A 22,986-nucleotide genomic window follows, 5' to 3' on the forward strand; every position below is an offset into this window, starting at 1 on the left:
GCGGAGCCGGGCGGGCAGGCAGGCGCGCATCGCGCAAGCGCTCAGCGGTGACGAAGACCGGCATGGCGCCGCCTCGGCAGTGTCGGGTCTTGCGGTGCTGTAGCTGCGGCCTCTTTCAGGCGCACCAGGTGGGGCGGCACCGGCCTCCGCCTCCTCTGGACGCGGGGACTGAGGGCAGGATGTGGCGGTGCCGGGGTGCCGGGCCTCCTCCCCGTGGCCTGCCGCGAGGCGTGGGCGCTGTCGCTTGATTGCGGGTGTACCTGGGCCCGGCCGACTGACAGTGACTCTCCTTAGGGACTGTAGTTCACTGATGTCGCCTCTCCGTAACGTCGTTCTGGGCATTTTATCGGTTTTTGCTTGGTGTAAGATACGTAGAAACCAAAGGGAATGGTTTCTGCGGAGACAGCCGAACTTCTGCGAAGTTCAGCGGGTAGTTTAGAAACTGGAGGAGAGCCTGCTTTGTGCAGGGCCTCGCCCCCAAAGTGGCCCTTTCTTAATTTAAACACAAGGGGGATGACAGTTTTTAAAAGTGATGAATTCCACGCCTGTTCCCCCAAAGCGTAAACAGCCGGCACCTGGAGTAATTTAAACAGGATAACCAGTATTTCTAAAGCCTGTTGCTTCTCTGATTTTCAGAATGTAAGAGAGGGGATGTCGCCAAACCTGATCATTCCTGGGTCATATTCTGTCTCCCTTGATGTCACTTAAGAATGCTGCCTGGGGTATCTGGTAGTCCCCTCTTCCTCCTAGTTATCTGCCAGTCTGTGCCCAGAAAAAGAATAGCACCAAACTTTTTAAATACGTTTAAGAGTTAGTTGGGTGCTGAGTATGCACCTGTAAGCTTGCTGAGACTAACGACTATTTTAGGAGCTCAAAGTGTTTTTAGTTTTGGACTGTGTTCTAGGAGTTGAGAATTAGTGGAAATTATTTTCCGTTTTAAAATGATTACAGATATATAATTACTGTAGGAGCTCACGGTTATTTTCAACTATAAAAAGTGAGTTGAAACTAAATGAGGAAGAGGGAGTTAACAGTTAACTCTAAGTCAACTGTGTACCAGGAAATTTCACACATCTCATTTAATTTAAGCAACCTTGGGATTAGGCATCATTCTGATTTTATAGAGATGAGATGAGAATACAGAAATCCAGAGAAGTCAAGTGGTCTTTCCATCCTATACATGGCAGAGCCAGGCCTGTCTGACTGCAAACATTCTGTCACAGCAGTTCACCAGAGCTGGCTAGTTACTGTGTGTCCATCCTTCCAGCCTTTTTTTTTATAATGCATTTCTTACTTGCATATATGCCCACAGAAAACAGTAATGTTATGGTGTTTAAAGATACATACTGAAGAAGTAGAATTGCTAAATAGTAGGATATATGCACATAAATCCATAGTACATGCTGCATGTTCTCCTTAGAATCCTTTTGGGTACTCCCGAAAACCTGACTTTTGTAGTAGTATCATATTAATTTTTATGAGTTAACTCAGACATCTTTGTGATGTTAAGCATACTATTTCATTTCATTTCTTCAACGTTGGTGCCCCTTGGTAACATTTTCTGTGTTGCTTTTATAAATGGACTCATGCATTATTGCTTCTAACCAGATGTTGGCTTCTATAAAGGTAGTGTTAATTTTGTTTTCATTGCTTCGCATCAGCAAAAAATGCTATTATGAACTGTCAGATGGGATATGTAAATAACAGTGATATATTTTAGTGGTATTGATTTAAGTGGATTTATGCCTTGTAACTTCTAAGCCTAATTTGCCAATTTGCATTCTCTTTTTTTACTAAGGTATCATTGTTATACAATCTTATGAAGGTTTCACATGAGCAACATTGTGGTTAATACATTCACCCATATTGTCAAGTCCCCCACACACACCCTGTTGCAGTCACTGTCCACCAGTGTAGTAATATGCCACATAGTCACTACTTGTCTTCTCTGTGCTACACTGTCTTCCCCGTGACCCACACACCATGTGTGCCAATCATCATACCCTCAATCCCCTTCTCCCTCTCGTCCCACCCACCTTCCCCCACCCCTCACCTTCAATAACCACTAGTCCCTTCTTGGACTCTGTGAGTCTGCTGCTGTTTTGTTTCTTCAGTTTTGCTTTGTTGTTAATACTCCACAAATAAGGGAAATCATTTGGTACTTGTCTTTCTCCTCCGGGCTTATTTCACTAAGCATAATACCCTCTAGCTCCATCTGTGTTGTTGCAAATGGTAGGATTTGTTTTCTTCTTATAGCTGAATAATATTCCATTGTTTATATGTACCACGTCTTCTTTATTCATCTACTGATGGACACGTAGGTTGCTTCCCTGGCTATTAAACAGTGGTGCGATAAACATAGGGGTGCATATTTCTTTTTCAAACTGGGCTGCTGCATTCTTAGGGTAAATTCCTAGAACTGGAATTCCTGGGTCAAATGGTATTTCTATTTTTCATTTTTTGAGGAACCTCCATACTGCTTTCCACAATGGGTAAACTAGTTCACATTCCCACCAGCACTGTAGGAGGGTTCCACTTTCTCCACATCCTTGCCAGCATTTGTTGTTGTTTGTCTTTTGGATTGTGGCGATCCTTACTGGTGTGAGGTAATATCTCATTGTGGTTTTTAATTTGCATTTATCTGATGATTAGCGATGTGGAGCATCTTTTCATGTGCCTATTGGCCATCTGAATTTCTTCTCTGAAGAAGTGTCTGTTCAGCTCCTCTGCCCATTTTTTAAATTGGATTATTTGCTTTTTGTTTGTTGAGGTGCATGAGCTCTTTATATAATTTGGATATCAACCCCTTATCGGATATATCATTTATGAATATATTCTCCCATACCGTAGGATGTCTTTTTGTTCTACTGACAGTGTCATTTGCTGTACAGAAGCTTTTTAGTTTGATATAGTCCCACTTGTTCATTTTTGCTTTTGTTTCCCTTGCCTGGGGAAATATGTTCATGAAGAAGTTGCTCATGTTTTATGTCCAAGAGATTTTTGCCTATGTTTTCTTCTAAGTTTTATGGTTTCATGACTTACATTCAGGTCTTTGATCCATTTTGAGTTTACTTTTGTGTATGGGGTTAGACAATAATCTAGTTTCATTCTCTTACATGTAGCTGTCCAGTTTTGCCAACACCAGCTGTTGAAGAGGCTGTCATTCCCCATTGTATATCCATGGCTCCTCCATCATACATTAATTGACTGTATATGCTTGGGTTTATATCTGGGCTATCCAGCCTGTTCCATTGGTCTGTGGGTCTGTTCTTGTGCCAGTACCAAATTGTCTTGATTACTGTGGCTTTGTAGTAGAACTTGAAGTCAGGGAGCATAATTTCCCCCACTTTATTCTTTCTTCTCAGAATTGCTTTGGCTTTTTGGGGTCTTTTGTGGTTCCATATTAATTTTAGAACTATTTGAATGGAATTGTTTTCCTGATTTCTCTTTCTGCCAGTTCATCATTAGTGTATAGGGATGCAACAGATTTCTGTGTATTAATTTTGTATCCCACAACTTTGCTGAATTCAGATATTAGATCTAGTAGTTTAGGTTTGGGGTGGATTCTTTAGGGTTTTTTATATACAATATCATGTCATCTGCAAACAGGGACAGTTTGACTTCTTCCTTACCAATCTTGATGCCTTTTATTTCTTTGTGTTTTCTGATTGCCGTGGCTAGGACCTCCAGTACTATGTTGAATAAAAGTGAGGAGAGTGGGCATCCCTGTCTTGCCTGCTGTGAAGTATAATGTTGGCTGTGGGTTTGTCATATATGGACTTTATTATGTTGAGGTACTTGCCCTCTATACCCATTTTGTTGAGAGTTTTTATCATGAATGGATGTTGAATTTTGTCGAATGTTTTTTCAGCATCTGTGGAGAAGATCATGTGGTTTTTGTCTTTCTTTTTGTTGATGTCCTGTGTGATGTTGATGGATTTTCCAATGTTTTACCATCCTTGCTTCCCTGGGATGAATACCACTTGATCATTATGGATGATCTTTTTGATGTATTTTTGAATTCGGTTTGCTAATATTTTATTGAGTATTTTTGCATCTCTGTTCCTCAGGGATATTGGTCTATAATTTTCTTTTTTTATGGTGTCTTTGCCTGGTTTTGGTATTAGAGTGATGGTGGCCTCGTAGAATGAGTTTGGGAGTATTCCCTTCTCTTCTACTTTTTGGAAAACTGTCAGGAGGATGGGTATTAGGTCTTTGCTAAATGTTTGATAAAATTCAGCAGTGAAACAAAACCATCTGGTCCAGGAGTTTTGTTCTTAGGTATTTGTTTGATTACCAATTCAATTTCTTTGCTTGTAGTCGGTCTATTGAGATTTTCTGTTTCTTCCTAGGTCAGCCCTGGAAGGTTGTATTTTTCTAGAAAGTTGTCCATTTCTTCTAGGTTATCCAGTTTGTTACCATATAATTTTTCATAGTATTCTCTGATAATTCTTTATATTTCCATGGTGTCCATAGTGATTTTTCCTTTCTCATTTCTGATTCTGTTTGTGTGTGTAGACTCTCTTTTTTACTTGATAAGTCTGGCTAGAGGTTTATCTATTTTGTTTATTTTCTCAAAGAACCAGCTCCTGCTTTCATTGATTCTTTCTATTGTTTTATTCTTCACGATTTTATTTATTTCTACTCTAATCTTTATTATGTCCCTCCTTCTACTGACTTTGGGCCTCATTTGTTCTTTCTTTTCTAGTTTCGTTATTTGTGAGTTTAGACTGTTTATATGGGATTGTTCTTTCCTGAGGTAGGCCTGGCCTGTATTGCAATATATTTTCCTCTTAACACAGCCTTTGCTGCATCCCACAGATTTTTTGTGGTGCTGAATTATTGTTATCATTTGTCTCCATATATTACTTGATCTCTGTTTTTAGTTGGTTATTGATCCATTGATTATTTAGGAGCATGTTATAAGACTCCATGTGTTTGTGGGCTTTTTCATTTTCTTTGTGTAATTTATTTCTAGTTTCATACCTTTGTAATCTGAGAAGCTGGTTGGTACAATTTCAAATTTTTGCAATTTACTGAGGCTCTTTTTATGGCCTAGTATATGATCTATTCTTGAAAATGTTCCATGTGCACTTGAGAAGAATGTGTATCCTGTTGCTTTTGGATGAAGTATTCTGTGGATGTCCATTAGGTCCATTTGTTCTAATACGTTGTTCAGTGCCTCTGTCTCTTTACTTATTTTCTGCCTAGTTGATCTGTCCTTTGGAGTGAGTGGTGTGTTGAAGTCTCCTAAAATGAATGCATTGCATTCTATTTCCCCCTTTAATTCTGTTAGTATTTGTTTCACATATGTAGGAGATCCTGTGTTGAGTGCATAGATATTTATAATAATTATATCCTCCTGTTGAACTAACCCCTTTATCATTATGTAATGTCCTTCTTTGTCTCTTGTTGCTTTCTTTGTTTTGAAATCGAATTTGTCTGATACAAGTAATGCAACTCCTACTTTTTTCTCCCTATTAGTTGCATGAAATATCTTTTTCCATCCCTTTACTTTCCATCTGTGTATGTTTTTGGGTTTGAAGTGAGTCTCTTGTAGGCAGCATATAGATGGGTCTTGTTTTTTTATCCATTCAGTGACTCTATGTCTTTTGAGTGGTGTATTCAGACTATTAACATTTAGGGTGATTATCGATAGGTATGTACTTATTGCTGTTGCAGGCTTTGGATTCGTGGTTACCAAAGGTTCAAGGGTAAATCCCTTACTATCTAACAGTCTAATTTAACTAATTTCATATGCTATTACAAACACAACCTAAAGGTTCTTTTTTTTCCTCCTCCATTCTTTTTATGTTAGGTATATTCTGTACTCTTTGTCTATGCCTTCATTGACTTTGCGGGTAGTTGATTTGATTTTACATCTGCTTAGTAATTAATTGTTCTACGTTGCTGTGGTTTTATTTCCCATGATGACATCTATTTAGCCTTAGGAATACTTCCATTTATAGCAGTCCCTCCAAAATGCACTGTAGAGGTGGTTTGTGGGAGGTAAATTCTCTCAGCTTTTGCTTATCTGAAAGTTGTTTAATCCCACCTTCAAATTTAAATGACAACCTTGCCAGGTAGGATATTCTTGGTTCAAGGCCCTTCTGCTTCATTGCATTAAATATATCATGCCACACCCTTCTGGCCTGTAAGGTTTCTGTTGAGAAATCTGATAGCCTGATGGGTTTTCCTTTGTATGTGATCTTTTTTCTCTTTCTAGTTGCTTTAAAAGTCTGTATTTATCCTTGATCTCTGCCATTTTAATTATTATATGTCTTGATGTTGTCTTCCTTGGGTCCCTTGTGTTGGAAGATCTGTGCACCTCCAAGGCTTGAGAGACTATCTCCTCCTCCAGATTGGGGAACTTTTCAGCAAATACCTCATCAATAACATTTTCTATCCCTTTTTCTCTCTCTCCTTCTTCTGGTACCCCTATAATGTGGATATTGTTCCATTTGGATTGGTCACACAGTTCTCTCAATATTCTTCCATTCTTAGAGATTCTTTTTTCTCTAGTGCCTCAGGATTTGTATTCCTCTTCTCTAGTTTCTATTCCATTTACCATCTCTTCTACTACATCTGATCTGCTTTTAAATCCCTCCATTATATGTTTCATTTCAGATATGGAATTTCTTAATGATTGAATCTCCATCTTAAATTCATCCCTGAGTTCTTGAATATTTTTCTGTACCTCCATGATCATATTTATGATTTTTATTTTAAACTCTCTTCTAGGAAGATTGGTGAGCTTAGTTTCATTTCACCCTTTTTCTGGGGTTTGTGAGATTTTGGTCTGAACCGGGTTCCTTTGATGTTTTGTATTTCTATGTGGCACCCTCTAGTGCCCAGAAGCTCTAGTCTCTGGAACTGCTCAGCTCCTAGAGTGAGGTTGGGGGACATAGGGGAGCAGCAATGGTGCCTAGGGGGAGGAAAGAGCTGTTTCCTAATTCCCGACTGCAGTACCTGTCTCCAGTATCAGAGCCAGTGGGCCAAGCACACAGGTGTAAGCTTCTGTGCTTGGCGTCTCCAGCTGTTGTAGGCCGGGCCTCCCTCTGGCTGGCCTGACACTAGCTCAGTGACTGCTGGTTTGCGAACAGATGCCAGCAGGCCAAGAGGAAGGTGCAGCAGGCTGTGTGTCACAGTGGGGGGCCTGGGAGCTGAGTAGGCAGCCAGGGGAATAGAGCACCTGAAGCTCCTCAAAGTTCCCAACCTGCTGGGCAGAGTGCGCCCAGACAATCTTGTCCACCTATCCCTTCTCCTGCATGGCAAGCTCCATGCAAACCCCGCCCCTTCAGTAGCCCTCTAGGAAGCCTCGCAGACTGCCTGCCTTTCCTTTGTCCCAGAGTGGCTGGATGTGGATCCCCGTCCTCCACAAACGGCCAGAATCTCAGCCTCTCAAGCACTCCACCTGTCCCAGCTCCCCAACCCTACCAACCTCCAGAGCACCACATAATGTAGGTTTGTGCTCCAAAGCAGACCTCAGGGCTGGGTGTTCAGCAGTCTTAGGCTTCCACCCTCTCCCTGCTCCATTTCTCTTCCTCCTGCTGGTGAGCTGAGGTGGGGGAAGGGCTTGGGTCCCACCATATCAAGGCTTTCATACATTACCCTGTTTCGTGAGGTCTGCTCTGTTCATGAGGTCTGTATGCAGTCTGGTGCAGCCTTCTTTCCTGTTGCTGTTTTAGGGCTTGTTGTATTAACTATATTTTCACACTGTATGGGTTTTGGGCAGGAATTCTCTGTCTCACCTCTCATGCCTCCATCTTGAATCCTCCACCCTGGTTCCATATGAATTTTAGAATTATCTGTTCTTGTTCGTTGAAGAATACTGTTGGTATTTTGATAGGGATTACATCGAATCTGTACATTGCTTTAGGCAGAAAGGCCATTTTGTCAATATTAAGTCTTCCTATCCATGAGTGTGGAGTGTATTTCCATATATTGATGTCTTCTTTAATTTCTCTCATGAGTGTCTTGTAGTTTTCTTCACCTCCTTGGTTAGGTTTATTCCTAGGTATTTTATTCTGTTTGATACAGTTGTAAATGGAATTGTTTTCCTGACTTCATTTTCTGCTAGTTCATCGTTAGTGTTTAGGAATGGAATGGTTTTCTGTGTATTAATTTGGTATCCTGCAACTTTGCTGAGTTCAGTTATTAGTTGTAGTAGTTTTGGGGTGGATTCTTTAGGGTTTTTTATGTACAATGTCATGTCATCTACAAAGTGACAATTTAACTTCTTCCTTGCCAATCTGGATGCATTTTATTTCTTTGTGTTGTCTGATTGCCATGGCTAGCACCTCCAGTACTCTGTTGAATGAAAGTGGAGAGAGTGGGCATCCTTCTCTTGTTTCCGATCTTAGAGGAAAAGCTTTCAGCTTCTCACTGTTAAGTGTGATGTTGGCTGTGGGTTTGTCAGATATGCTTTTATTATGTTGAGGTACTTGTCCTCTATACCCATTTTGTTGAGTTTTTATTTTTATCATGAGTGTATGCTGAATTTTGTAAAATGCTTTTTCAGCATCTATTGAGTTGATCATGTGATATTTCTCCATGTTGTTGATGTGGCATATGATGTTGATGTATTTTCTAATAGTGTTCCATCCTTGTGTCCCTGGAATAAATCGCACTTGATCATGATGAATGATCTTTTTGATGTATTTTTGAATTCAGTTTGCTAATATTTTGTTGAGGATTTTTGTATCTATTTTTATCAGGGATATTAGCCTATAATTTCCTTTTTTTGTTGTGTCTTCATCTGGTTTTGGTATTTGAGGATGCTGGCCTTATAGAATGAGTTTTGAAGTATTCCCTCCTCTTCTACTTTTTGGAAAACTTTAAGGAGGATGGGTATTAGGTTTTCTCTAAACGTTTGATAAAATTCAGTGGTGAAGCCAGGACTTTTTTTCTTAGATAGTTGTTTGATTTCCAATTCAATTTCATTTTGGTAATTGGTCTGTTCAGATTTTCTGTTTCTTTCTCAGTCAGTCTTGGAAGATTGTATTTTTCTAGAAAGTTGTCCATTTCTTCTAGGTTATCCAATTTGTTAGCATAAAATTTTTCATAGTATTCTCTAATAATTCTTTATATTTCCATGGTGTCCATAGTGATTTTTCCTTTCTCATTTCTGATTCTGTTTATGTGTGTAGACTCTCTTTTTTTCGTGATAAGTCTGACTAGGGGTTTATCTGTATTGTTTAATTTTCTCACAGAATCAGCTCTTGCTTTCATTGATTCTTTCTATTGTTTTATTCTTCTAGATTTTATTTATTTCTGCTCTGATCATTATTGTTCCTCCTTCTACTGACTTTGGGCCTCATTTGTTGTTCTTTTCTTAGTTTTGTTAATTATGAGTTTAGACTGTTCATTTGGGATTGTTCTTTTTTCTTGAGGTAAGCCTATATTGCAATATACTTCCCTCTGAGCATGGCCTTCATTGCATCCCACAGATTTTTGTGGTTGTTAAGTTATTGTTTTCATTTACCTCCATATATTGCCTGATCTCTGTTTTTAGTTGGTCATTGATCCACTGATTATTTAGGAGCATGTTGTTAAGCCTCCATTTGTTTGTGGGCTTTTTTGTTTTCTTTGCATAATTTATTTCTGGTTTCATACCTTTGTGATCTGGGAATTCTGGTTGGTATAATTTCAATCCCTCTGAATTTACTGAGGCTCTTTTTGTGGCCTAGTATGTCATCTATTCTTAAAAATGTTCCATGTGCACTTGAGAAGAATGTGTATCCTGCTGCTTTTGGGTGGAGAGTTCTGTAGATGTCTGTTAGGTCCATCTGTTCTAATGTGTTGTTTAGTGCCTCTGTCTCCTTACTTATTTTCTGTCTGGTTGATTTCTTTCAGTGTGAGTGGTGTGTTGTAGTATCCTAAAATGAATGTATTGCATTCTATTTCCCCCTTTAATTCTATTAGCATTTGTTTCACATATGTATTGCTCCTATGTTGGGTGCATAGATATTTGTAATGGTTACATCCTCTTGTTCTACTGACTCCTTTATTATTATGTAATGTCCTTCTTTGTCTCTTCTTACTTTATTTGTTTTAAAGCCTATTTTGTCCAATGTAAGTACTGCAACTCCCATTTTTTTCTCCCTATTAGTTGCATGAAATATCTTTTTCTATCTCTTCACTTTTAGTCTTTGGGTTTGAAGTGAGTCTCCTGTAGGCAGCATATAGATGGGTCTTGTTATTTTATCCATTCTGTAACTCTATATCTTTTGATTAGTGCATTCAGTCCAATTACATTTAGGGTGATTATCGATAGATAGGTACTTATTCCCATTGTAGGCCTTAGATCCATGGTTATTGAAAGTTCTAGGGCAGCTTCTTTACTATCTAGCAGTCTAACTTAACTCACTTATTATGCTATTTCAAACACAATCTGAAGGGGTTTTTTCTCCCTTTTTCTTCCTCCCCCACTCTTTATATATTAGGTGTCATATCTGGTACTCTTTGTGTATCCCTTGACCGACTTTGTGGGTAGTTGATTTAATTTTGCATTTGCTTAGTAATTAATTGGTCTACTTCCTTTACTGTGGTTTTATTTTCTCTGGTGACAGTTATTTAGCCTTAGAAGTACTTCCATCTATAGCAGTCCCTTTCAAATACACTGTAGGGGACTGCATTAGGGTATGGGTGGGGACTTGATAATATGGGTAAATGTAGTAACCACATTGATTTTCATGTGAAACCTTCACAAGAGTGTGTATCAATCATACCTTCATAAAAATAAGTAAAAAAAAAAAAAGGTTACCTTTGAAGTTTTACCATAACAGATGTAATAGTGACCAATATCTGGACCCTCTGTGAACCAATACAAAGCCCATAAAATGCTTTGATTTTGACTTCTATTTTCCTACATATTTATATGCTATTTTAATCAGCATTTTAGTTCTCTTAATGTTCATGAGGAGGTTTGCTCTTTCAGTATATTTCTGAACATATTTCAAATACCACACAATTCACTCTTTTAAGTACACAATTCAATGGTTTTTCTAGTATATTCACAGATATGTACAAGCACCACCAATTTGAGGACATTTTCATCACCTCCAAAGGAAAATATATACCCTTTGCTATTTATTCCTACCCATAAGCAACCAATAAATCTATTTTTCTGTCTTTAAAAAACAAACAAACAAACAAATAAATAAAAATACACTGTAGGGATGGTTTGTGGGAGGTAAATTCCCTCAACTTTTCCTTATCTGGAAAGTGTTTAAGCCCTGCTTCAAATTTAAAGGATAATATTGCCAGGTAGAGTATTCTTGGTTGGAGGCCCTTTTGTTTCATTGCATTAAATATATCATGCCACTCCCTTCTGACCTGTAAGGTTTCTGCTGAGAAATCTGATGATAACCAGATGGGTTTTCCTTTGTATGTGATCTTTTTTCTCTCTCTGGCTGTTTTTAATACTCTGACGTTGTCCTTGATCTTTACCATTTTAATTATTATATGTCTTGGTGTTGTCTTCCTAGGGTTCCTTGTGTTGGGAGATCTGTGCACTTCCATGGCCTGAGAGACTATTTCCTTCCCCAGAGTGGGGAAGTTTTCAGCAATTATTTCCTCAAAGAGACTTTCTATCCCTTTTTCTTTCTTCTTCTTCTTCTGGTAGCCCTATAATGTGCATATTGTTCCGTTTGGATTGGTCACACAGTTCTCTTATTATTCTTTCATTTCTGGAGATCCTTTTTTCTCTCTGTGCCTCAGCTTATTTGTATTCCTGTTCTCTAATTTCTATTTCATTTACTATCTCCTCTACCTCATCTAATCTGCTTTTAAATCCCTCCATTTTGTTTCATTTCAGCTACTGTATTTTACAGTTTCTTTTTCTTCAAGTCCTCCCTGAGAACTTGAATATATTTCTGTAGCTCTGTGAGCACATTTATGATTTTTATTCTGAAATCTTTATCAATAAGATTGGTGATTTCAGTTTCACTTAGCCCTCTTTCTGGTGTTTGAGGGATTTCGGGTTGTACAAGATTCTTTTGCTATTTCATACTTCTAATGATTACTATGGAATAATAACTTTGTGTAGATAGCACCCTCTAGTGCCCAGAAGCTCTACTCTCTAGGGCTGCCCAGCCCCTGGAGTGATGGCATGGGTCACAGGTGAGCAGCGCTGGTGCCTACTGGGAAGAAAGAGTTCTTTCCTGCTTCCTGGCTGCAGTGCCTGCCTCTACTACCAGGAGCAGTGGGCCAAGTGCACAGGGGATCCTCTGTGCTGTGCCCCTGTCACTGCCATAGGCAGAGCCACCCTCCAGCTAGCCTGGTGCGATGGCAGGGGCAGCAGGTGTGTGGCCCAGTGCTGGCCAGGAGGAAGGAGTGGCAGGCTGCATATCATATAGTGGGGTCTCAGCACTGCATTGCCATCCAGGGGCATGGAGTGCCTGAAGTCCCTGAAAGTTCCCAACCTGCTGCGATGAGTGTGCTGGGACACTTTTGTCCACCTGTCCTTTCTCCTGAGCAGCAAGCTATGTGTAATCCTTGCCCCTTTAGCACCCCTCTTGCTGTTTGGAAGTCTTTCAAAGTACCTGCCTTTCTTTTGTCCCAGAGGGTCTGGTTGTGGGCACCTGTTCTCCACAAGCAGCTGGAATCTCAGTCTCTCTGAGCATTCTGCCTGTCTTTGCTTTGCAGCCCCACTAATCTCCAGAGCACCATGTAATGTAGGTTCATGCTCCCAGAGCAGATCTCCAGGGTGGGTGTTTAGCAGTCCTGAGCTTCTACTCCCTCCCTGCTTCATTCCTCTTCCTCCCACCTGTGAGCTAGGGTTGGGGAAGGCATTGGGTCCCCCCAGATCACGGCTTTGCTACTTCATCTTTTTCTGTGAGATTTTCCCCAGATATAGGCAGTCTGTTGCAGTCTTCTTTTGGGTCCCTCTTTCAGGATTAGTTATATTTGCTGTATTTGCATGTTATACACGGTTTTGGGAGGAGGTTTCTGCCTCATTTTTCACGCCACCATCTTTTTCTGCCTCTCAAGGCAGTATTAATTTTTGAAGACATATTCACTGTATCTAGCCATTATACTAGATTGTCTTGTTTTTGTTTTTCATTTAATTCTCTTGAGTTTTACAAGTTAAAAAAAATCTATAAATTGTAATTTTTTTCCTCCTTTCCAATTCTGAGACCTCATATTACTTTCTCTTTTGCAATCCCATTGGCTAGGACATCTAGAAAAAAAAGTGGTAACTAATGCTGGGGATCCTTGGCTTATTCTCAGCTTTCATGGGAGTTCTGGTAGTGACTCCCCAGCTTTAGAGCTGAAGATGAGGCATTTTATCATGTTAAGAGAGCACACATCTAGTCAGATTTATCAAGAATTGAAATTAAATCTTATGGAATTATTTTTGCGAACCATAGGTGGTAGAGATCTACCCTGATTTTGGGTAGACAGTTTTCCCAGCACCGTTTATTAAGGAGTCTGTTCTTTTCTCACTCTTAAAATGCTACCTTTCTAAGTAATACTAAATTTTCATATGTATGGGTTGGTTTGCTTTTTAGACTCTTTATTATTTTCCATTCATCTTTTTAAGTCATTATATCTGGTCCAGTTCCACCTGTTTAAATAATTAAGCTATACTTCTGAAATTTTATTGTAGGAGAAAAAGAGTCTCAAATGGACATGCAAAGCTTGTGGACAGAAGCAGTCTTTTCTGCGGGTGAGTCCTGAGAAGTGGGGCATGTGGGACCCAGCCCTGCAGAAGTGAGCTTCTCATGGAGTCCCAGCATTCCACTATTGGGGTCAAGTTCACTAGACACAGGGCTCTCGTTCCTTAGGTTCCTGTTCCTTTAGGAAAAGAAATGAATGGAACAGTGCCTGGCCAGTTACCCCCATTTGTTTATTCAGGCAGCAAGGGTTTGTTGAGCACCTTTTTTGTGCAAGCATAGGGGAATAGTGAAAGGTAGACGTGTCCTTCTCTTGTGGAAGGGGAGGAGAGACTTAATACACATGTGTGCTTGCACCCGCGTGTCCCTTAAACCCAGACTGAGCACAAGGGAAGGCAAGTGCAGCACCTGTAGGCAGAGAGCCGGGGATTCAGAGCCAAATGAGGATGGACAGGCAGTTACTGGTGCATGCGGACGTGTGGGCAAGGGTGAGCTCAGGAGCGGAGGCCATCAGGAGGGACTCAGGAGAGAGTGTGGACTGAAGAGAATGCAGGGCAAATGCTCCTGTTTAGCCCGCTTTTTTTACCCAGCATCATGATTCTTCAGGCACTTACCTGGTGACCAGCCTTATCTCTTTAATACGACAATCTGTCCTGCACCCAAATTGCCTCATGCCCTTTGCCTCCCAGACCCTATTCCACCCACTCCAGTCCTTGATACCACTGTTCCAGCCTCATCTCCCCATTCCCTTGCTTCAGCCATAGGCCTTTTTTTTCTGATCTTGAAACAGCACAACCTGCTTCCCTCTCAAGGCCTTTGTACTCATTGTTGGAGTGTCCCCAGCTCTTCTCATTATCCTGATGAGAAATTATATCCAGGTGTGTTCATGTGAGTGTTGTCTGTCTCAGACTATAAGTTCCGTGAAGCAGATGCTTGGTGTGTTTTATTTACTGATACATCCTAGCACGTAGCATGTTTCCTAGCATGCAGTAAGTGCTAGCTCAATAAATACTCGTTGACTGAATAAGTAACCAGTCCCACATTGACAGGCATTCAGATGGATTTTACTTTTCTTGTTCTGAACAACTCCACACTGAAACTTCTTACAAATACCTCTTTCTCCACTTGACCGATTACTACCTTAGAGCAAATTTCTAGAAGTTAAACTGCTGTTTCAAAGAATATCTGTCAACCAAGGTTCTTTTAGTTGCAAATAACAGGGAGAAAAACACACTTCAAAACTGCATCAGCAAAATAAAAATATATACTTGCCAGGTAATGGTGCCTCGTGAGGAACCCAAGGTAGGAGCTTCACCCCTGAGACCTTGAAGAGCTGGCCCCGAGAACTGAAACACTGCCGGCAACACAGGCATCATTGCATCTTCCTTCTCCTCCTGCCCTAGTTCTCCCTGAGGCTCCCCCCCCCCCGCTCCCTGCCTCTTCTTCCTTTCCTCTCTCTTTCCAGACAGTGCATGGGAGCACCCATAGGCCACACTCTCATTTAAAGCCAACTGGACCAGCTGAGTCCCAGTTAATCCACTCCTGAGAGAAGCCATATGATGGGCCCAGTTGACTCAGGTGTCCGCCTCACCCAGTCAGCTGGGGTGGGTGGGCGTGAGGATGGTCTGGTCAGCAGTCAGCAGACTAGCCTTTGAGGCTGCCCTGAGATGGTCTCAGAGGACGGGCCTAGCTCGTGAGCTAGTGGCTGCCGCCTGTTTGAGATGTCGGTGTGTGTTAATAGTCTCCCTGCCGCAGCCTTGCCTTCCTCTCAGCACCCCCGTGCATGTGCAGTGGCATATGACTTGTGGTTGACAGGGTCACCGTAGCAAACAGACACTGAAACTGTGGTGGCTAACTACAGAGAAGTCCTTTCTCTTGCTCTTGTAACAGCCATGGAGGGACTGAGATAAACAGGCACCATTCTTGGTGTGGCCATCTGGGGACCTCAGCTTCTGCTGGCTTGTGGTTCTGTTGTCCCGTGAGGCCTGTCTCATGCTGCCTCTAGCCATTGAATGGCAAGAGCATAGAGGGGGCTACCCAGGAGGCTTTTGAGGGCCAGGTCTGGAAAGGACTGCAAGGGAAAATGTCCAGCCTGGACCCAGGTAGAGGAGCAGTTTTCTTCTTCAGCCAGCATGTGGGAGAGTGTGTGCTTTACCACAGACACCAGAGGGGTTACCTGTCTTCTTAAACCTGCCGTTTCCTCTCCAGTTCCTCTGCCCATTCTCCTTGCACTTGTCCCAATGGGATTTCACTCCCCACCAGTCCACTAAAATTGTTTGCATTAAAGTCAGCAGTGGTGTCCACATTGCTAAACACTGGCTTGGTTCTCAGTCCCCAGATGACTCAGCCTGTTGGCAGTGTCTGTCACAGCTTGTTTCCTCCTCATCCTGTAGACCTTGTCTTCACTGCACTTCAGTCACCCTGCCCCTGGCTGCCTTGTCTTCCTGGCTGCATTTCAGTTCTCTTGGCTGGTCTTTTCTCATCTCCCCAGCTTGTGAACATCAGAGTGCTCTGGGACTCAGTTTTGTGACCTCTTCTCTGGCTACACTCCATCCCTCATCAGTCTGAAATGAGCTTGTCTGACAGTCTTGAATGTCTGTCTCAGACCCCAGGCCTGCCCCCGAACTTGAGTAAGCCACTGCCCCTTCAGCTCTCTGCTGGTCACCTAGCAGGCACCGAGAACCACTGTGTCCAGGTGGAAGCCCTCACCACTCCCTCACCTGCTCTCCCACAATCATCCCATCTCTCAAGTGCCAGTTCCTGTCAAGCTGTTGGGGCTAAAAACGTTGAAGTCATCCGTGACTTTTTCTTTTATACTCTTCATTCAACCCATCGGCAGATGTTGGCTCTGCCTTGAGAACACACGCAGCCTGGCCTCTTTCTGTGGTGGCCCAGTGTTGCAGCTCCCTCATGTTTGTAGCTGTCCCCCCGCCTGTTGCTGCCTATGGGTCACTCTCAGCACCGCAGCCGGAGGCCCTGCTCAGACGTGCTGGGTCGTGACACTCAGACCTTCCAGGTTAGAGCAAAGCTGCAGTCCTGCAAACAGGGCTGAGCAGAGGGAGTGGGCAAAGCTTTTCCTTCCCTCCATGGTCTCTCTTGTGCTTTTTCATGATGTCTCTTAGTTAATACTTAACATCTAAGTAAAAACTAACATTTTAAATTATTGGCATGAATCTTAACCGTTTGTATTGTGTAACGCCAGCTTTAAATGCACAGAGCATTTAGTGTATTTGCAGAATCAAAATTTCACAACTGGCATTTTGTAGCTCATATATGCCTGTGTATTTCATTCTTACTGGAAGAGTGGAAATGCCGCACAAAATTGGCTCAGCTGTTTCTGCACGCACACTTTCTACACACAGTCTACCTTCAGCTCACAGATGAGGACAGAGAACTCTGGGTTCCCCTGTCTTTCCCTTTCCTGTGTGTCATAATTTTTAGCATAAGCAATTGGCTGTCCCAGGGAAATAGCAGGAGTAAAGAAAGACATGACAGGCTTCCTTGATGGGGCATGTTTTTAGAGCACCCCTGTCTTCCTGCATGACCACGGTGCCCATGGATGGCCTGGCCTCGTGGGCTGTGGGCACCCCCACATCCTCAGGCACGCATAGCACATGCTACTGGCTGCACTTGGAGCCTCTCAGGACCCCTGTACACCATGAGTCTCCTGGAATTCTGTGCTCCTGGGGGTCAAGCATGCTGTGCACAAATGAAATGGTATGTCAAGGAGCAGTAGACACGTGTGTGTCCCCTCTGCACACAGACAGGTTCCATTGTCCCATCAGATCCCGCTTACACAAGTTCAAAGATAAAAGTCTCAAATTTCATGACGGCAACAGCAGAGCAGGTCTCATGCACATGAGGCCAAGTGCCTGCTGAAGGGCCTGCCATCTCACACCTCCTTTCCTACCACGTTTGCCGGAGACCACTCCACTCCAGCCACATGGCCTCCAGGATGCCGGCCTCAGGTCTCTGCACTCTTTCTGTTTCATTGCTTCTGCTGAATGCTTTTCCCTCAGGTCTGCATGGCTTTCTTCCTCGTACCTTATTTGTGCTCAGATGCCTCCTCCCAGGGATCTATAGTCCTTGAACATGCTGTACAAAATGTGTGCTCTGTCCGTGCTCTGGCCCACCCCCTTTCATCACCTTCCCACCGTCTCACGGCAGATAGCTGATGCAAGTGTTTGTCATCTGTCTCCTCTCGCTAGACTGCGAACTCTGATGATAGTGACTTTTGTCCACTCCTGTATCGTACTGCCTTACCCAGTCCAAGACCTGGCACCTAACTAGTGCTCAGAGTATTTACTGAACAAATGGGTGGCTGCTAATGAAAAAGCATCCTTTTTTTTTTTGGTATCATTAATATACAATTACTTGAATATTACGGTTATTAGACTCCCCCTATTATCAAGTCCCCCCCACATAGCCCATTACAGTCACTGTCTATCAGTGTAGTAAGATGCTATAGAATCACTACTTGTCTTCTCTGTATATACTACCTTCCCCATGCCCCCCCCACTACATTATGTGTGCTAATTGTAAAGCCCCTTATTCCCCTTCTCCCTCCCTTCCCACCCATCCTCCCCAGTCCCTTTCCCTTTGGCAACTGTTAGTCCATTCTTGGGTTCTGTGTGTGAGTCTGCTGCTGTTTTGTTCCTTCAGTTATTTATTTGTTCTTATACTCAACAGATCAGTGAAATAATTTGTTACTTGTCTTTCTTTGCCTGGCTTATTTCATTGAGCATAATACCCTCTAGCTCCGTCCATGTTGTTGCAAATGGTAGGATTTGTTTTCTTCTTATGGATGAATAATATTCCATTGTGTATATGTACCACATCTTCTTTATCCATTCATCTACTGATGGACACTTAGGTTACTCCATTTCTTGGCTATTGTAAATATTGCTGCAATAAACATAGGGGTGCATCTGTCTTTTTCAAACTGGGCTGCTGCATTCTTAGGGTAAATTCCTAGGAGTGGAATTTCTGGGTCAAATGGTATTTCTAACTTTGAGTTTTTTGAGGAACCTCCATACTGCTTTCCACAATGGTTGAACTAATTTACATTCCCACCAGCACTGTAGGAGGGTTCCACTTTCTCCACATACTCACCAACATTTGTTGTTGTTTGTCTTTTGGATGGTGACCATCCTAACTGGTGTGAGGTGGTATCTCATTGTGGTTTTAATTTGCATTTCTCTGATGATTTACGATGTGGAGGATCTTTTCACATGTCTGTTGGCCATCTGAATTTCTTCTTTGGAGAAGTGTCTGTTCAGCTCCTCTTTCCATGTTTTAATTGGCTTATTTGCTTTTTCTTTGTTGAGGTGTGTGAGCTCTTTGTATAATTTGGATGTCAATCCCTTATCGGATATTTAATTTATGAATATATTCTCCCATACTGTAGGATGTCTTTTTGTTCTACTGATGCTGTCCTTTGCTATACAGAAGCTGAAAAAGCATCTCTTTTTATTTTGTGTATTCATTCCTTGATCACCAGTGAGGGAAGTGTCATTTCACATGTCTCTTTTGAATTTTTTACTCATGCTCATTAACCACTTTGTGTGGGGTTTGGGGTTGAGTTTGGCTTTGAAGAGTTGTAGAGTTCAGGGTGCTGGTCGCAAAGCCAGATAGACTGAAACTATTAGCTACTGAGACCAAGACTAATAAATCACCCCAGAAGCAGCAGGCAGTCATTAGGGTCCCTGTGTGGTGCTTCAGCATCCTTGGGCCTGAAGAACACCCCCGCCTCCCTGAGGTGTGTCGCTAATGGATCTGTTTCTCAGCCTTCGCTGAACACTTTCTAAACCTAACATATTTTTTGTTTCTCAGGCTTACGGTGAGGGTTCTGGTGCTGACTGTAGACGCCATGTCCAAAAACTAAATCTGCTGCAGGGACAGGTTTCAGAGATGTCCTTCAGGTACAGATGTTACAGAAGGGCACAGTTATCTTGCCCTGTTTTCATCTTGAGTGGACACTTGAAGTAAACAATGGGGAAATCCTTTAGATTTCCATATCTATGATATGGTGACTAGATACCCTGAACAATCTTCCCACTGAAAATAACTAAAAATGCAACTACAGTATTGTAAATATGCTGATAAGATGACAGGAAAGTAAATAACCATCAAAAGTCAAAAATGAAGCAAAAGCCCAAATCCAGAGGGTAAGCCCTGGGTTGCTGAGGTGATTGAAGCTGGTGCTCTGGAGTGTCCATGTAGATGGCTGGGAGGGGTGCAGGAGGCCGAGGCAGTGCTTGGGGCCTGCTGAGTGTGGGAACTTCAGGAGGAGACCACTATATGGTGGTGAGTCCTCAAGAGGGCTGCACCCTCGGCATAGGAGTGGACTACAAACAAACACCTCTGTGGCAGGGAACCTGCCTGTGTGGATCTCGACACTAGCTGAAGAGGGGAAATGTCTCTCCAGCATTTTAAAGCTGCGAGGAGGCAATCACATGGTTTCTCAATTTGTACACGCAGCGTGTGAATAGCTGCAAGCTGAGAATTTATATTCTCAGTTGTCCCAGGAGGCTGAGGTAATTGCAGCTCCTGCCTTTCTTGGCAACACACCTTCAGCCCAGGCCTGAGGGAATACCACATAGAAGGTCCCGAGGGGCACGGACTCAGCTAAACTCTTTAAACACTCCAGGGATACGCCACTGGAACAAAAGACAAACAACAGAGCTCCAAGTCAGACCCACAAAGACTTCAGAACACCTAATACTGTATATTTAATATATTTCATGAAGTAGAAGAGAAGATTGATCATTTGAGGAGCAAAGGACTTTAAAAAATGACTAAGTAGGTTTATTTAGTATATTTTATGAAATAAAGGGTTGATCATTGAAGGAGAAAACAACGTTAAAAACTTACCAAATAGGTTTGAAAAAGAACCAAGAAGAGTTAATGAAATTAAAAATATGATCATTGGAATAAAAAATTCAGTGGCCTCTATAGCATCTTACTACACTAATGGACAGTGACTATAATGGGGTATGTGGTGGGGACTTGTTAATGGGGGGAATCTAGTAACCACAATGTTGCTCATGTAATTGTATATTAATGATACCAAAATAAAAAATAAATTTAAAAAAATTCAGTGGCCAAGTAAACAGATTAAGTGCAGTTGAAGAGAGTTTAGTGAAATGGAAAATAAATCTGAAAGAAAAAAAGGTGTAAAACATGAAAGAGATGGAGGCTACAGAAAAAAGATCCAGCAAGGGGAAAATAAAGAGGGCAAAGACAATATTTGAAACTATTGGAGTATTTTTCAGCATTAAAGGTTTACTTACTCAAATTCTGGAAACACAATCAGTCTCAAACTGGATAAAGCCATAGTTTAATTGCAAACAATATGATCGTGTACATAGGAAATCCTAGTGGACCTGCACAAAAGCTACTAGAGCTAATTTAGCAAGATCACAAGGATACGAAGTCAACATACAAAGTTAAATCTCACTTCTATATAAATGTAGTGAACAACTGAAAAATGATTTTTAAAGTCAAATACCATTTATAATAGCATCAAAAAATTACCAAGTGATAAATGTAACATAAAAATGCAGAATCTCCTCAGTAAAAGCTACAAAACCATTGCTGAGAGAAATTGAAGATCTAAATCAATGAAGAGATATAACATGTTCATGGACTGGAAAACTCAGTATCATTAAGGTGTCAATTCATCCTAAATTGATATGTAGAGTTGACCTAATCCCAACCAAAATTCTAACTTTCTTTTGCAGTTGTCAAACTGATCCTAAAATTTATATAGAAATGGAAAGAACCTAGAATTGCCAAAACAATTTTGAAAACAACAAAGTTGAAGGAATTCTACAACCTGACCCAAGATGTTATTGTAATGCCACAGGAATTGAGACAGTGTGGTATTGGCGAAAGGCTAGACCTACATATACGTCAAAAGGTGAATGGACAGACCGTGGTATGTTCATGCAGTGGTTACTAGCACAAAAACAGCACAGGCAGATCTCAAAAACTAATTGCTAAATGAAAGAAGCCAGACACAAGAGATCACATGCTCAAGCCATCAGTGGTTTTCTGAGGAAAAAGGAATTGCCTACAAAGACACAGGGGCACTTTTTGGGGCAATGAGAATTTTCTACATCTTGTCAGTTATATCTCAAAATACTTTTTTTCTTTATCTTGATCAGGGTGATAGTTTCAAAGGTATAATTTATCAAAACTCACCTAACTGCCCTTCTGAGTGGGTACATTTTATTTACATATTAATTAGACCTCAATAAGTTAATTTGAAGTTAAAAATCTGCCCTTAGACACACAACATAATTGTAGAACACGGAAAACAGTGGGAAGAGCTGGAAAGTAGCTGGAGAGAAGAGATCACCTATGAAGGAACAGTAGACACCCAGCCTTCCAGTGGGGAGGTGAGGGGACAAACTAACATCCTCAGATTGCTGAGAGACTCCTTCAGTGGATGGAGCTGAGTTCCTGAGTTGTAGGGAGGTGAGCAAGGTTCTGGACAATAGCTGGTAGGACCCTGCTCAGCTGAGCATTGGTGCATGGACCGCATGGTGGGGGAGGTGTTTCACATCCATAATTTCATTTTATCTTCAGAATCACCCTTTAAAGAAGCAGTTCCTGGTGAGGTAGGTACAGAAACAGACCTCTTTTTCCCAGTGAAGTGGAGATGCCCTCGTTTGGTAGTTTGGGGTTCTCGTAGCCCAGTAGTGAGAGTTCCAATCTGTGCAGGTAACAATCCTGTCTGGTATTGAGGGATGTGGCTTTGGTCTCACCTCAGCCTTCCCATGGTAACTGTGTCACTGGCCATCCGGACCCACTCGAGACTGTGGAGGCCCCGGCTCCTCTTTTTGAGGTGGATGGGCCCTGCTGTCCCAGGAAGGCTGGGAGAAACACTGTGACACATTGAGCTCAGAAAAATGCCTCTCCTGTCCTGCAGTGGTGGGGGTATAGCAATTGTAAAGATCCTCATGTGACCCTGTGCAGCGAAGACCCCTCCATTACTGACAGTTCAGCTGATGTAACTTTCTGTGTCTGGGCCCCAAGCAGGGCACGTGCACACATGTCATCATTTGTCTCCACAGTTACCCATGCTCTGTTGTCCCCATTTTTGGATGAGGAAATGGGGGTGCAGTGAAGCACCCAGGCACACAGTGACAGCCCATCATTGGCAAAGGCAGGGAGCAAGCTGGCCTCCCTGGGTGGAGGCTGCCCATTCTACTCTGTGTCCCTTTCCTGTTGACAGAGGGCCCTGTCAGCCTAAATCCAAGGACCAAATGATCCCTGTGGTCAGGCCTCTGAACTGTGGGGAAAAGATTAGACCACATCTGAACAGCAGAGGACACCCTCAGGTCCTCTTCGGTACCCACTG

General features: G+C 42.0%; 1 protein-coding gene across 4 annotated transcripts in view; it reads left to right on the forward strand.

Moving 5' to 3' along the window:
• The window catches only part of MRNIP (MRN complex interacting protein), a 27,109-nt gene continuing 4,123 nt past the window's right edge, over positions 1–22,986 (forward strand). The window contains exons 1-3 of one of the 4 annotated variants that reach the window (XM_017666954.3): positions 1–128; positions 13,613–13,672; positions 19,452–19,540. In XM_017666954.3, coding sequence (XP_017522443.1) covers positions 63–128; positions 13,613–13,672; positions 19,452–19,540 — 215 coding nt within the window. In that variant the 5' untranslated portion in view covers positions 1–62. Of the gene's footprint in view, positions 129–13,612; positions 13,673–19,451; positions 19,541–21,361; positions 21,541–22,211; positions 22,244–22,986 lie in introns of those variants that run through there. The other 3 variants (XM_037001978.2, XM_073221641.1, XM_037001977.2) reach the window with 3 other exon arrangements.

Source organism: Manis javanica, chromosome 14 (genome assembly GCF_040802235.1).
Source record: "Manis javanica isolate MJ-LG chromosome 14, MJ_LKY, whole genome shotgun sequence".
In the NCBI taxonomy this organism is placed as follows: domain Eukaryota; kingdom Metazoa; phylum Chordata; class Mammalia; order Pholidota; family Manidae; genus Manis; species Manis javanica.